General features: G+C 34.2%; 1 protein-coding gene across 2 annotated transcripts in view; it reads right to left on the bottom strand.

The window, feature by feature from the left end:
• DGKB (diacylglycerol kinase beta) overlaps nucleotides 1-17,259 on the bottom strand; it is a 339,578-nt gene that overhangs the window by 292,974 nt on the left and 29,345 nt on the right. For both annotated transcript variants that reach the window (XM_090142730.1, XM_090142731.1), the window contains exon 2: nucleotides 16,177-16,425. In XM_090142730.1, coding sequence (XP_089998856.1) covers nucleotides 16,177-16,246 — 70 coding nt within the window. In that variant the 5' untranslated portion in view covers nucleotides 16,247-16,425. The remainder of the gene's footprint in view (nucleotides 1-16,176; nucleotides 16,426-17,259) is intronic.

Here is a 17,259-nt window from a genome sequence, read left to right as displayed (position 1 = left end):
CTCATAAAAGCACTGGCTTAACACTTAAGTTAATGAAAACCTACCTTAACTTTCAAAGATGAAAAGTTAAGTCTTATACTTGACGTATGAAAGGTAGCTAAATTGAACTGTGTGAGACATAATCACAACATGACTGTAACATGAGCATATTCTTTAACTTCTGCTTACTTACCATGTAACTTTTAATTTCTTCCTTTTCCAGAGGGATCAAGCAGCACTATGTCTATTATAACAATGCATAGTGTTGATAAAATTGCTAGTTTTTATAAAGTAATTTTTGTTATTTATCTGTCACTGTGGTGAGAACATCTTCAGTGACAAGCTCAAGTATTTCCTTATCAAAACTGATTTCCAAATTCCTGCTGATTTCCCCAGCTTTGATTAGGTCTTTCCACCGTTCCTATGCTTCTGTCAACCATCAAGTTACATTTGGAGCAGTAGTCACTTACCTTTCCAATCTATAATAGCACAGTTGGGGAAAAAAAATTAGAAAGGATATAAATCAATTTGCTCAAGTATCTTTTCTCTCAGCTATGTTTCAAACTACAAAGATGTGACCCCAAGAGAAACCTAATGTATATTTCAAAGATAAATTTAATGTAAGATTGATATAAACAATGTAAGCTTGTAGGAATGTTTTATGAACAGTCAGCCTGAAGACACAGAGATTATAAAAACATTAGGTTTCTTGACCTAGTTAACTCTGTAAAACATACAGAGTGCTTAATATGTAACAAAATACCAGTAACATGACACAGGCATTCATCATCTTAATGTTGCCATACACAAAAGTCATTGCTGTTGCAATGAACTAAGAACTCTCCCAGGTTCCAGCTTTCAAATTTATATCCCTTCCTAATGCATTCTGCCACAGTACACTCACAGAGGACAGGTTTATTTACTTAATTATAAATGAATCAGTTCACAAGATTTACCAGAGATACCATCCAGAGCATGTTAAGACCAAGATAATTTCAAAGATGATCTGACAGAAGAAATCAGAAGAGACATGAGAGAGAAAGAAGGATGAAGAGTTAGGATAAAAGGAACAACAGAAGACAAATACAGTTTGAGGAGAGGGAATGATAGAGGCAAATCAAACTGCAAAAAACAATGCTGAAAAAGTAAGAAAAATTAGTTCTTCTGACAGTCTTCCCCTCTTTCACCTTATTTTTGTCGCTCATAATGCAGAGAAGAAGAGTAACTAATACATCTTAAGAGAATAAGCTCTCAGCAAGGCAATCTCAATTATAAAGACCTAAAAAACCTAGGAAAACGATGAGATTGTATTCAAGTTTCAAGAGATTTTAACTTTGTTTTGGAGATCTAAACTGATGACTTTCTTTCCAGAAAAAAGACCAAAGCAAATACTGTACAAATACAAATATGTCATCAAATACTCTATATATGAATAAAAAGCTTCAGAAGTTAATATTAGAAATTCAGAAACAGGAAATTATAATTGCAAGCAGAACCTTTTATTTTCCCAAGTTTTTGTATTCATCATTAACCTGCAGCTCAATAGTAGGTTGCCCTGTAAGTCTGATTTAATAATTATTAGTTTAATAACGTAATAATAATTAATTTATTAAAAGAGTTTGCTTTAAGGAAAGAAAAGGAAAAGATTTGTTTGCCATAAATTTGCTGGGAATAAATGGGGAACAGAAATTGAAAAGGAGTACAGTTATATTCCAAGTAAATGCAATGCAAGTAATCTGTCAGCTGTCTGTAGAGACCAAGCATTGCCTTACTTCAGGAAAAAAAGGAGGAAAAAAAACATTGGTTGATTTAGTATAGGACAGTGGAGTCAGCAAAGAAAAGACAAAAACAATTCAACTTCATGTACTTCAGAGCTCCTTAGGAGCTTTGTCAAGTGTTGATGAAAAAGACTCCTTTGATTTTTCCTATTCTTTCTAGGCTGTTTTATACTTAATTTTAGAAATACAAGAGCAATAAATTCCATGATTTCTGTTGTAAAAAGGTTGTTCTAGGGCATTTTAATCCAAGGAATCTACTATTGGGAGGGAGAAAAAGCACCACAAATACAGCATTGGAAGTCTTGAATTCTGCTGGGCATGCAGTAAGTTCTATACACAGTAGACAGTATAGTATGAAAAGATGTAAGATGCATATTGAGACTCTTTATCTCAAGGAAAGATAATCTAGCATCTATGGGGATGAGTTGAGAAGAAGATAAGGAAATGGTTTTCCTTGAGCTATGGCACCGTGCTTTAATAGAACCTACAATGTTTTAAATACCAATGAGTAGGCAAACTTGTAAAAAACAACTGTAAACACAATAAATTGAATGCTATTTAGCAGATAATGTTTTCCCAAAAATAGAATTATTAACAAATATAGAATATGCCATTTTTGCTCAGCATTTGCATTGATCCCATTTTTCTATAGCCCCAGCCCCGTAATGTTCCTGTTCCTTTTCTTACTTAAAAAAAATAAATAAATAAAATAAAAATGTTTAGCTGAGATAGAGACTCTTTAGACTCTTTTTTGGCACATAAGAAAAGCATAGCCACATTTTTGATGAAATTTCTAACAGATTTGACTTATTTCTGTTTAAATGCTTTACTACTACTGTGTACATTTAGTAAAATAAAGCTTATCCCAGACTGTGCATTAAAAAAATGACAGAGAGAGTAAATGACTTACTGGCTTTCAATGTCTGAGATCATTGCTTCAAGATAAGTCATGCAATGAAGACTCAGTCTCCTAAATATCATGACGCACAATGCTTGGCACCATTAAGAAATATGCCACATCCTTGTCAGAATACCTCAAGCTTGATGTCACTCACAGACAGCTAATCAGATAATCTGTAAATCACACTAAAATGAAGAACATGTGATTTACGCCCTTTTAACTGCATACGTTAACAAACTCTAAATCCAAAGGGGGAAAAAAAAAAAAAAAGATATGAATACAAATAAAATGGCTAGACAATAGGGTAAATTATTTTAGACAGTTAAGAAAAAGTCAAAATTTATTTCCTAAAGCAGCTTCAAACAAATTATCTAAATAAAATATCCCTGTGTTGATTTTACTTATATCTGAATGTTAAATCTATTTTAAAATTGTGCAAACTACTTCCTTTTGCCCAATCCAAACAACCTGAAGAAAAATGTATTAGAAAGTTTATTTGTTATAAAAGAAAATATCCTACTGCTTCAGTAGATAACAAATGCCAATAAAGCTAATGTTCATAATGTACCTTTGACAATTGAATTTCACTTCAATTTTTGAAATAAAATACTGATATACTTCATTCTGTAAATGTCCCAATGAAATACTTCAAAAGGAATGTCACATTTTGTTTAACGAAAATAATTTTCTGTTCTGTATGCCCCAAGCCTGCTTGGCTTGAATTGGTCACCAGAGGAATTCTAGAGCTCCCAAAATAAACTGAAAATACACTCCAGCTGTGCTTGGTGGGAGTTCAGCACTGGTTTATAGTTTAGGAATCATTACACCACACTGCAAGGTGCAGCACAAACATGATGTTTCCCTGGGAAATGCCCAAGCAGCCTTTTATTCCTGTAAGATGATCCAAGTCAGGGTCCACAACACAGATATGCACAATGTTTTGGAATGACACAGGCTTTCAGTTTCATTCATCACCTTGCCAAGTTGGGTCAGAGCAAAGACCTTCACCAGAAGTGCAAAACTGCTTGAGCAGGGACTGAACATGCACTTATGCAAGATGGGAGGACAGGAATCCCAGCAGGGAAGGAAATGGAAACGCCTGTCTGAAAAGCAGTGGAAGGGAAATAGCTGCCAGCTGCTGCTGGGAGTGTGAACCAGGCTGACAATAGCTTGGAGGCAGCAGGAGCTTCCCCAAAGCTCTGCAGGGCAACACGGCTGCCATTCACCATGTGTACAGAAAATACAGTTTTTTTGTTATCAGAATTCATGTAATTCCTTGGAAACTTTAATCACAAATACAACAATGTGTATCATATGGAGCTAATTCTAACTATGAAAAAGCTGGAAAATCAGAATGAAAGCTTTGTATTCAGCTTGCTGTGTGCCCTATGAGTACTTTGCAAAGCTCAAGAATTGACTTCTGTGCAACTCTGAAGGGAACAGCTATCATTTCAGTTGTTAAAAAGCTTTCATGTGATTTAGGACATAACTGATTAAAGATTTGATTACACAGTATTACTTCTTCCCTTTTTGAGAATATAGAAAGCAAATCTCTCCATTCCAGGAATACTGTATGCTTGTTTTTTTTTTTTTCTTATTCTCACTTTACCTTTGCCCTGACTCTAAATCTGTCTCCATTCTAAATCTCAAAGAAAAAAAAAAAAAATCTCGATAATTTCATGCATATTACCTTGCCTATCTGTAACCTTTTCTCTTTGTCAACATTTTCATTCTGTTTTATCCAAAATTCTGCAGTTGTCTTATTTGCCAGTGTCTTTTTCACCTGTGCCTCCTAACTGTCTTTTACTCTTGACACTTATCATATAGGCTGGATACTCACAATCCTTTTAATTTAAAACAAGCAGCTAATACAATCCATCTCCTTTTTCACTTTCTCCATGTTTTGGCATCATTTTTACAGGGAAAGGATCCATGTCATTTTAAAAGCTACAGTGTTCTATGTGATCAAAAAATAAAGAGTGATAAAATGCAATCAGATTGTCTTTTCAGAAGAAATACTGATAATAAATGAATTTCAGACAGAACAATACATTTCATGCAGTAATTAGCATTGTGTAAAAATAAATAAATTATGAAACTTGGGGATTCAAGATAAATTTTCTCTTTTTTTTTTTAATGAAAACAATAACAAGAAAAACCAAACTACTCCAAAACCAGACTTGTACAAAATGATTACAGAGTTGTAAAATGCTATTTGAATTTCCAGATCTGGATATAGAGATGGACCAGAACCTTTCACATTCCATTAAAACGACTATCTGAATCACTAGTCCAAGTCCATCAATAAATAAATATATAAATATTATGTCAACCATAAAAATCAGTTCAAGAAGTCCCAGATAGCTCTGATAGCTAACTGCAAAGCTAAGAACAGATGGTCATTTGGCACAGTGTAGCACCCAGTTTAAAGAAGTTCCTTCCATCACTGAAATTATTCACTGTAAGCTGCTAGAACTTTATTTTAAACTAAGTATCTACAGTAAGAATAAATAAATAAAAACAGTAACAATCTAGTTTTGAAGTATATATGTTAAGAAAATCAATCTTTCCTAATTATATGGAAGACTATTATTGACAGTCAAAGATCAGTAGAAGTGGGAATCCCTCCCGGTGAAGTATTGCTTCATGAAAGTTTAAGATGAGACTGATGTGCTGCATAAACACTACAAACACTAAAAACTGATTAAGGAAAGAAAAATACATAATTAACAAAAATCTGCATTGAAATAGGATTTTGTTTCTTTTTCCTCTTTGAAAAGAGATGAATGGGTTTTCTTGCTTGTTTTAAACAGGAATAACTATTTTTTTTTTTTTCTGTAAAAACCAACCAGGTGGGAGAAATTGGGAATATAATTCATTTATCTCACAAAATTACAAAAAAAAAACAACAACATAGGATTCAATTGTCAAAGAATAGGGCATCGAGACAGTGTTTGTGGAAAAGACTGAGCAGACATGCACAAGTATTTAGTAAAACAATTCAAAAATCAAATCTTCAGAAATGCTTGTCAATCTGTAAGAGATAGCAGATTCTCACCCTTTAAAGTTGAGAACTGTGGTGATGTGGCTTTTTTTATTATTTTTATTACCACTGTATTTTTGAAGATATAGAGATATGGATCTGTATGAGGCATGCAGTCTGTAAGAAGCTCGGCCTAAACACTAAAGTGCTATTACAGACAAGTTCATAGTGATGTATTGGCAGTCTGAATAAGAGAAGCACTTAAAAAAAAAAAAATCTCAACTGCTTTTACAAACAAGACAAATCACAATTAAAAACCCTAACTGTGTCTGCCTTCACCACCACCTCAGAACAGTGCATGTACCAACTCTCTGGCACTGTTCTTTGTGCAACACCCAGCAGCAAGTAAATGCAAACTTATCACTGGAAGAAAGCTGATATGAACTGAGACACTGTGCATCACTGCTTGAACTGCATGACTTCTGAGGGGAAAAAAAAAGGATGCAACATGGAAAGGAGCAACACTATGTGCATTCAAAATAAGATGTGAAGTGGGCATTCCTCTCAAATAAAATAGTCATTCGTGTATATCCTAAATAACATCCACCAGAACAAAACCTAAAGTATTTATCAACTTGCAGGTTTAATATACAAAAATACAGCACTAGCATACATTCCTTATTTGTTAACATATGCTGTTAAAAGTGCAACTTTTTAAAAAAAGCAACACAATACTCAAGGAAGTCTGACTGACTCAGCTTCAAATCAAAGACTTTCTGCAGTGCAAAGGCCATATTGCTAGTTTCCACTGAAATAATAAAATGGAGATGTGATTGTTAGGCAACCACTGTGTTCAATTACGCAAAATTTAGTACTGCTTTTTAATGTTAAAACAGACCCTGAACACATATTAACATATTTGTGCCTGGAACTCTTATAAAACTTTTCAAATGCACGCCTCCCAGGGACAGAATGCTAAGCTGTAAAGATATCTGGATTATTTATTGGATCATTTCTTTATTTCTGTTAGCCCAAGACAGTACATAGGTTTTCTGGGTAGCTAACAAAACAGGGTTGGAAAAGGAGAAAAATAAGAAACTCCTAAGAAAAAAAAAAAATAGATTTAATGGGAGGAAAACCAAGAAATATAAAGCAATGAAATTTAAAGTACTTTTGACGTGACAAAATTAAATAATTGTAGAACTAACAGCTAAAGCTCCCACTGTGTAGACAGAACTGCGAAGTATTTGTCTTAAGGGCAGAGCTTGCCTTGGAGAGCTTGCAATTTGAACAGCAGCTTAGTGGTCCTCCTGTACAGGTAGTCATTTCATCTCTAGAGTGCTATTAGAAGCCAGTGCTACTCTGGTACTCATTTATTGAAACCTAATCAAAAAAAAAAAAAAAATTCAGTGTGTGCTCTAATTTAATAACATAGTTACACCAGGTAATACTCCAGAAAATTGCTTTTGTACAATTTGGGACAATTTAATTACAATCATCATTCTTACTATGGATCCACCAAACTCCCAGAATCCTCTTAAGGCACTAATAATTTTAAAATATATGGTCACATCAGATATTGTTTGGAGATATCATGACTATCCTGGAAGTATCGCATCTTAGAAAGACTGAAAAAAAAATGAGTTTGGACTTGAAGAACAGTGTGACAATATCCACTGTGTCTGAAGAAAAATATAAAAATATGTTTCTAGAATTAAAACAAATAGGTCATAATTCTTTTCCCTATTATCTGATTCCTAATTAACTTACAACTTATGTACTAAAGTAATTCTGAATAATATTTTTTGATTTATTATATAAAAGGATCCCAAAAGAAATGCAAGTGACATTTCAAATTCCAGCTCGAGCACTTACTTGGACTCACTCTCCAAAATTAGCCAAAATTAGCTTAATAGGTAGTCAACCTTTAGAATTCAAAATAATAGTGCTTGAGCACATTTTCACATATTTTAATAATAATTATAAAAACTTCTACAGGGCTCTCTACAGAAAACAGGCTTGTATGGAGTATTCTAAATTATTGCTACAAGATAAAACTTGGCTAGCCACTAGCATTCTTCTTGAATTCTCTTCCGCCTGTCCTAGGTCATTTCTCTCAGTCTCACATTTTGTTTTTCATTAAAAAATAATTATCATTTATATGACCAAACACCCAAACATTGAATAAGAAACTTCCAAAATCAAGCTTTTGGTACGGAGCTTTGTTTTGGCTCCCCTTTACCATTCTGAGTCCTTAAAAGCCTATTTTCATTTTGTCCTAATTATTCCATTCTGAGATCTGTTTTGTTTCTCTCCTTAACTCAGCTCAATCCAATTCTATAATAATAAATAGCACAGATCCATAGAATTTGATCTACCAAAAATGGTGGACTGAAAATTTTGTCCTCCCCCATCTCCCTCAGTGGCTTGATTTTTCAACTCTTTCAATAGTTCTCTCTCCTCTTCAAGGCTTCATAATCACAGGAATTCTGAATTGTCCTATGTTCATGCTGCTGAAGTCGTACAGTTACCATCTATTTGAAACTTTAGCCTGAAACTACAGTAATGTACTTGAGAATCAAATTTGTGTAATTTAGCACTCTGGCTGCTCTGATCTTTCATGTTTCTCACTGCTGACTTGTTTTCATTGCATCTCTTCAACTCCCTTTCATCATCTCTAGTATCATTTAATAATTTCTTCAACTCTAAGTGCCTATTCAGCACTGAAGGATCTCTCTTCAGTGAACTTCTCAGACATATACTCAGTACATAAACTGAGTACTCCCATCTCCTCCCACAACTATCTAAAATTTACACTGTTTCCTTCCATTCATTTCAACCTCTATTGTACAGGAACCTGTGTATTTTATACAGTGTCTTCTTTCGTTCAAAGCAGTGATGTGAATAATCTGTTCTGATACAGATAGGGATGATAGATTCTCTTCCCCCCCAATGGAGTGACTTTCAAGCATAAATGAAGTATTTATTTAACAGTCCTCTGTTAAAATGAATAAACAACTAATGAATCATTTTAATATTATTCAGAATGACTTCATGCATGAGAACATCTGATCTATTACTAGGCCATTTAATAAATTTTAGGAAATAGACTCTCCAAAACAAATTTGTTATCAATAATGATAATTACTGCTACGATTAGTTGGAGTGCCTTTAGAGTGCAAACTGTTTATAATCATATTTCAAAAATAAAATTAAGAATTCTTATTTTCAGAAACTGAAAAAATGTTATATTGGAATTTAATCACAAGTTCCTTCCTCAGTATTCCACTTATTGAATAATATTCTGCTTCCATGCAAGCTTTAATAAAATAATAAATTATAAACTCCACTAAACTTGAGGTTTCTAAAAATAAATGCAGTAGTCAATAATATCCTCAAAAAGCTATTAAATTCTGCAGTGCAAATACAGAACCATGCAGTGGCACACCATAACATTCAATAATAATCTTCCAAGGCCACAAAAAAATGCAACATATTTTCAGTGCTTAAAAACAACAACAATGAAAACGTAATTACAAGCACATTTAACATTCAATTTTGCTTCTTTAATTAGCAGAAAACAACTGAGAGAAATGCAGCCCAGGGCTCTTCATTCCCAGCAAAATGCTCAGGGAGAGAGATTGAGAGACACCATTAGGAAGCCCTAAGCCCAGTTGTGTTGGTTTTGTTTTTTTTTTTTTTTTAATAGAAGATTCTATCTTCCATTTTGAATCATCAATAGCAACTTTTCTCCTGTTTTCAAGAGAAACAGAGAAGAATGCTTCGACTTCTTTCATCAGAAATCCGTAAAAGACAGAACAGCATAAACAATAACAATAATGTACGATTTTTTCAGTGAATGAGCTGCTCTCCCCTTCTTTTTGAAGGCATAATGCTGAGGGAAGCCCCACAATCTCCTGGTTCTTTGTACTTTAATTCCATAAAAGCCAAGAGGAATTATTCCCTCTCATAAAGCTACTTTTTCAGTCTGCCTGATGAGTCATGGATTGTAATCATTTATACCTTTTTTCACGCTTTTGTACAGCACAAGAACTAAAAATACACGCTTTTACTCAGAGCTGAGTTTCAGCCACGTGACTCCATAATTAGTTCATTCTCTACTCTTTATTTTTTCAGAGCTTGGTAAACCAGAATCCTATGTTTGTGACATCAGAACCATTTCTACAGCAACCAAATGAATTATCCCCCAAATCTCTGTAATAGGAAATAAGCAGTAAAAACAGACAAACTTTTAAGAAACAAAAGATTCTTACTATTTACATGCAAATGTCCATAGAAACAACCAAACCATAATGAAAATAAATACAGAAGATACGTAGAAACACAGGAAGTACAGCAAAGGCATAATCAATGTTCATACATTTTACAGTGTATAAATATACATTCAGTAACTTTATGACCGTATGTCATTTGTAATAACCACAACAGGTGTTTAAAGCCAGTAAAAGCTGATGCTGCAATAATGAGCCTTAAAGATAGGCAGCGTTTATCTTTTTAGATTCTATTTTAGAAAGAAATCATTATTTTTGTCAAAGAAAACAGAAAGCAAGGTGAGTTGACTCCATTTGCATTTCAGGATTCTAGAAAGGTTGTGCCACCACCAGTCACCACATTCAATGAATTTCACTTCCACAGAAACTTGAGAACTAGGATTTGTTTGGACTTCACAGGAAGAGTTTCAATTTGTTTCTTGCAAAGATACCCTTGAAAATGGAAACAAATTGTCATTGATGCACCATTCCCTTCTACTGCAACAAAGGCCAGCACCTGGGAGTCTGACTATATTAAGAATGGTGGATCTATCAGCATCTCTAAGAGTGAACACAAGCCTGTTAGTACTGACAGGGCTAGAGATCTGACAGTCTTCATTCTTATCAGCCATGTAAACAGCCAGTTCAAACTCAACAAAACACTGATGACTTAGTAGCATAATCAAGAAAATAGTTTGTTTACCCTAAAAATAAAGGAGAAAACAAAGATTCGTTGTTCCTCCCCTATTTGTATCAAGTTACTTTCCTCATTGAGACTGGGTAAACATTACAATCTCCTCCAGGTTTTGGGATCACCTTTTCACTCTTTAACAAGAAGTGCGAGACGCTTGCCCAGCACTTTTGGCAAGTAAATTAGCATCTCCTAGTGAGGCAACCAGGTGCACCTGATGAAGGAACAGCATCGTATTCGTCGTACATTAAGCATGGCCAGAGACTCTAAATGCTCAAATTGTGGGTTTGTAAACAGTTTCTTCTACAATATTTTCTCTGTGCAATCTGGGACCACTACAATCTTACATTCTCCAAGAAAACCTTAAAAGAACCTCATTTCCTTCATTTTTACTAACAGCGGCAGAAAGTTCATACCCCTAAAACCTAGTACAAGGGGTAAAAATATTCTCAGTAATCACTAGCAATTTTTTCTCTTCCCTTTAAAAACAATAAAAAATAGTTGCTGTCAGCAATCTGTATTCTCTGGTGTGGCCTAGTCCCTCATTATGATTAGCAGAAGCTAATGCAGTGCCAGAAGCATGGGATCATCTGAGGGACCGGGTAATAGCCCAGAGCTTTCAGTGCTGCTGGTGGCCATCTGCCACATGTATGAAGTTCCCTGCAGGTTATCATTTATACCCATTGTAAAAGAAAATATTTTCCATCTGTGAGGGCCACAGAATTAAACCCACCCAAGAGTCTCTGGCAGTTTAACTTTGGACTGAAACTTCTGTTGGCTTTTGTCTTTCTCTTCAGAAATCTTTTTCACAACAAGTTCTGACTCCTGTTGCCCTACAATATTCTTGCACAGTTTAGTTCCTACAGTAGCAATTGATGGTATACAAAAAGGAGAAGCTGTTGATGTTGTTCCTGTTCTCATAGCCATTTCAGTAGCAATCAGGCTGTGATTGTTTGCCAAAGTTCTTCTCCAACAGCCTGGGGAGAAAAAAAAAAAAAAAAAAAAAAAAAAAAAACTGCCAAAAATTTTGCAAAAAGTCTTTTTCAGCCTTGGTCCTCAGGGCACATTTTGTTGACAAATTCAAAAGGACTACAAAAAAAACAAAGCTATTTCCCTGGAGTATATGTGCTGCCAGAGCTCAGAGGCTTTTTCCTTTGCTTCTCTGTGCCTACTAAAGGAAGGACTTCTTTCTTCTAAAGCCCAGCTAAATCTTGAAACAGTCTCATTTTATTTTTAATCACTATAATTTGGACTATAGCAAACATGAATTTACTGAAGCTCTTTTGACTGATGATACAATAACAAAACAAACAAAAAAAAACCTATAAACTGATGGAATTTACCCTATAGATAATAATTACAGTGATACTACTTATATGGCTTCTTTCTCATGTCCCTACAATTTAAGCTGCTAGGAGGAGCAGTACAGAACTGTGTATATATCTGGTAGTGTATATTTCAGAAGAAACAACCCCTGACTCATAAATCTTTGCATTAAACATCTAATCCCATATCTACCTTATCCTATATACTTTAAGTGAGATTTTTATGCAAAAATACCCTACATCTTTTCACCTTCTTTCCCATAAGTAAACCTGATCATGAAATCTAAAGGAAAAAATATATATATCTTCTTAGTACATGTATTTGCATTAGTATATGTATTTGGTGTAGGCAACATTATTACTACATAATGGGCATCCCAGTTATCTCAGTTCTCATTTTCTCTTCTGAGAAAACTAAGTAAAGACCTACTGTTCTTCAGAACAGTAGAGAAGAGTAACTGTCACTGGAAATAATTATTCTTAAAAAAATATTCACAAAAAAAAAACAACACTAACAACCCACACACATGCAAACTAATTGCAAAGTGCCAAGTATTAATTAGTAGGCTCTTTGAATTCTACAAAGACATTTTTCTACATTTTAAAGTAATATTTAAGCCATTCCAAAAACTCGCTTGAACTTCCCAATTCTTACTTGAAGAAAGGTCTTATACTGCAAATATAAAGTTGACTCAGCTTGAGCTGAAAAATAATTCTGTAAAATGAAATTATAGACAGATATTCCTCGGATTGTGGAAATATCGTCCTTTAACAGGACATTATATCACTTAATCATAATTACAGTAAATTAGTTTGTTGTGAAGATGTTGACTAACTAGAAGATGTTTACACACTGCCAAGTTCCAAGTGTTGTTTAGAGAGAAAGTATAGAATGTTCTCTCACCAGAGCCAAGTGGTAAAGAATCCATACTCTCCTCTGCTGTTCAGTTACATTTATGGATACTCAAAAAAGCTGGTATGTATCAGGAAAGATATTTTAAATTCAGGGTTTGTGTTCAACAGGCAATAAACTTATATAAAGCTGATAATCATACTACATATAATAAGATGTGGCAGGAACTTTTTCATAAGACATCAAGGAGATTATCTGCATACAGAAGTAGAAGAAAGCCTATCGTGAATTTCACACAAGAAGAACGAACTGGAAGACAAACTGTACTAATAGCTAACTAATACATTAGTAACTGTACGAATAATTATACCAATACTGCTAACATGCAGAACACAGGCAAACTCATTTTAGGAAGAATACTTTATGGGTGAATAGGCACATACAATGCAGAATATTGACTCCTCCCTGTAAATAAGCAAGAAAATATTTTTAACCAAACTTACATACGTTCCAAATAAATAATAACAAAATATATTCTGTGCTTAAAGCTTCCTACTGATAAGTATAAGGCACTTGAGCTTGCACTCTCTTTGGACTCACCTATTTAAGGTAATTGTCTTGAATCAATTATAGTAGATGCTGTTAATCACCCACCTAGTACCAACATTTCATATTCAATCACAACAACATAGTACAGAGGTATTAATTGTAAATTCTGAATTCTAACTCTGGCTAACCATCAAATCATGGAATGGTTTGGATTGGAATGAACCTTAACAATCATCTAGTTGCTTCCCCCATCATGGGGGCTTACCCATGGCCCCATACAACTTGGCCTTAAACACTTCCAGGGATGGGATATCCAGAACTTCTCTGGGCAGCCTGTGATAGTGCCCCACCAATCTCTGAGTAAATTATGTCCTTCCTAATATCTAACCTAATCTCCCCTCTTTTAGTTTAAAGCCATTCCCCTTGTCCTATCACTATTAGATCACATAAAAAGTTGTCTCCATCTTACTTATAAGCTCTTTTTAAGTATTGGAAGGCTGCAATGAGGTCACCCTGGAGTCCTCTCCCCTCCAGGATGAACAAGTCCAGCTCCCTCCGCCTTCACAGGAGAGATGCTCCAGCCCTTTGATTATCCTTGTGGCCATTCTCTGGACCTGCTTCAACATCCTTCTTGTGTCGAGGTCCCCAGATCTAAATGCAATACTGCAGATGGGCCCTCATGAAAGCTGAGCAGAGGATTACAGTTACCTCCCTTATCCTGCTGGCTACCCCTATTTTGATGCAGTCTCGTCTAACATGCTCCTCTCCAATAGTTTGCTTAAGTATCTCTTCATGTTTTCTTTTAATTTAGTCCTTATCATTCAGAATTATTACTTTTTATTTGCACGCCAAAATGCATGTACACTAATATAGATATCAGAAAAACTCTAATTTACTTCAGTCTTATGATGTGTCTTATCATCATATATATACATACATTGATCTCAGAGATTTAAAACATATATTGGATTTTTTTTACAGTAAACTTAAGAGAATAATTCTATTCAGTTAGTTGTACAAAAGTAACTCTGGTTCTAGTGACCTCATTAAGTAGATGTGATTGTCTGCCACTAACAATATGACCCAAAAGTGACTGACATCTCAGGTGACAGGCATTTGATAGACTATATTTTGTAAATTTAAGTATATATGCCTAAAACTTTCAATGTTAATATCATGTAATTCAAGTTAAGGTTTATAAAGTAAGGCACATACACCAAACTAAATGAAAGGCTGAGCGAATGAGAATCAAATGACAATACCAATTATCAGCAGGTGAATGAAAAGTGAATCCTTGATGTACCTTCCCTACTGTATTTCACAATCTTTCAAAGAAACCTACTCCTAAGCACAAAGCAAGGCAAGGCAGAGGACTCAGAACCAAGACTTTCCAGTCTCAATACATCTCCCAGAGGTCTAACCTTCCTATAATACCTTCTGGCATTCAGATAATCACTCATTTCTGCAAGCGACTCCAAAGCTTTTTTTTGGTACTATGGGGTATTTTATTTCAAAAACTAGAAGCCTCATCTAGTCTTCCCATTTCTTTTAAAACTTTTAATAAACAGTAAGTCACAAAATCGCTCAGCTTCACACTAAAGTATGAATTATCACCAATTCCTTAACAATTGGTTTCACCATCTGTAACTAGCAGTACAAATACAGAAGAGCTGATACTCTTGATACAGAACTATATTATGGTTATGCAACCTGCAGTCCTGTATTATGAAAAGATACTGAAAGGACACCCACTAGTAACACATGCTGAAGAGAAGTGTGCAGTGTTTTGTTGTCTAGTTGGTTTTGTAGGTTTTTTTTTTTAAATAAATACATCAAGGTACATCAAACTTCATCAAGCCAGCCAGACCCAGGAATTTGATAGTATTTATTTCACTCTTCCCATGCTCAAAGAAATAATGGAGTATCAAAGCAATTATATATTCAAACTTCATAAAGTCACATACAGTTTAATTTCTATACAGTAATAAGTAAAGATATCCATTGTCACAATATTTCATACCTCTGAATGTTAGATAAAAATGTAACCACTTCAAAAATGCTAAACCCAACTTATTTTGTAATTCATTTGTAAACATTTGTAAGTCTTAGTTATACATTTAAAGATACTGTTATTCAGGTGTTTAAGAGAATTTAATTGGATAGATCACAGATACAAAAGTTGGCCCATATCTCATTGTATTCTCTTGGAATTATATATCAACCCTTATATACAATTAGCATTTTTACCCTAATTGTCTCAGACATTTAACTATTTATGCAAAGAGAAATCAGAGTTTCATACAACTAGCACCTTCCTATTCCAGACAGCCAAAGGAAGGTTGAAACAGTAAAGTTCAAAGCCACCACATCTTTATTTCATATGTAAACACAAATCTGAACACAAAAAATCCATCCAATTTTATCAATCACTTTATCCTGATATTAATAGCTCTTCTAGAAAAGCAATGATTTTATGGTTATTCTGTTAGATTACTACACTGATACAATTAAGTAAACGTCATGTTGCCACAAGCAGGAAAAAAAAAAAATCAATCTTAATTTTACTTACAGTTTTTATACTTGGTATAGAAATATTTCCTTTAGTAATAAATCAACAATATTCCTAAACCTAAAGATATTTTCTTTGTTTACAAAAATATTATCTATCATACAAAAAAAAAATTATGAAATACTCCTGAATATATCTAGCTGAACTCCTTCTGGACCTACAAACTACCACTTAAATCTAATTTCTCATGTTTAGGATTCTGTCCTCTAAGCACAAAATTCTGAGCTATTATTTGGGAAGTAAAAAGATGTAAAAATATGTTTCAGGAAGTACTTACATTCTGCATATTTCTGAAGCTGAGAGAACTCTCCAGGACTAAGGTTAAGCCACTTCTCCTGGCTCGTCATAATGGCAGTGATAGTCCTCGTTAATATCAAACAAGCATTCCTTTTGACCCAAGTGACACGAACTCCAAGATCTGTAGTTTCAGTTCACAGTGCTTGAAGACTTGATAGGCGACATCAGTCTGAAGTCTTTGATGCTATGAATTGTTTCCAATTTGTTGGTTCAGCAGCAGGTTACAGCACTGTAAAAGGTCAAACATAAGAAGTCTAAATATCAGTTTTAACACAGGAGTAATTGTAATATTGATAAATATTTTGTCATAACAACTCTGTCACAAAATTTGTCCATATGATGTTTATCCATATTTAGTCTTATATGCATCTCCGAACTGTATTTTTATAATTTCAATTCCTTATGTCCAGCACTAACCATCAAATTTTATCATACTGATTAAATTGCATCCAAACACGTTCTGTGATTACACTCCTGTTTCAGTAATATCAAGCGACATTATCTATCAGTAAAATTAGATCCCTGTAATTTTAAAATGGGCCTCAGGTAATTAGGTTTGTATCCTATTCTGTTGTTGCATAGTACTATGTGGTTTCATCAAAAACATTCTAAACCTTCTATCTCAAAGTGTCAAAATGAAAATAATTTTATTTAGCAATGTGGTGGGAAAATAACAAGAGCTATTTAAATATTAACTCTTCTAACAAAATAGTAAAGGGTTGATTTTTAGGATCTGTCACAACACTGCAGAACACACTAGTGAAAAATCAAATGTAACTGGCATTGTTGCAAATTCTGGCAATTCAGTTTTATACAGTTTTAACCACTCTACAGCAGACATTACAAAGGCAACGCATTACCAACATCGCTCCTTGCACAACAGATAGGAGGATACTTCTCATCTAATTTTAGCTGTCTGGCCATCAGGCATCTCACCCAAGGTTGTCATCTAGAGCTCTCTCTTTAATCAGCAGAAAGAGAAAGGTAACCTAGACCATCAATTAATCCCTCCAGTTTCAACATAATCTTAAAACGTGATGAATTGCTTATTGCAGTATTTATC

Source organism: Phasianus colchicus, chromosome 6, assembly GCF_987193195.1.
Source record: "Phasianus colchicus chromosome 6, bPhaCol1.hap1.1, whole genome shotgun sequence".
Classification (NCBI taxonomy): Eukaryota; Metazoa; Chordata; class Aves; order Galliformes; family Phasianidae; genus Phasianus; species Phasianus colchicus.
This window is presented reverse-complemented; position numbering and strand designations above follow the sequence as displayed.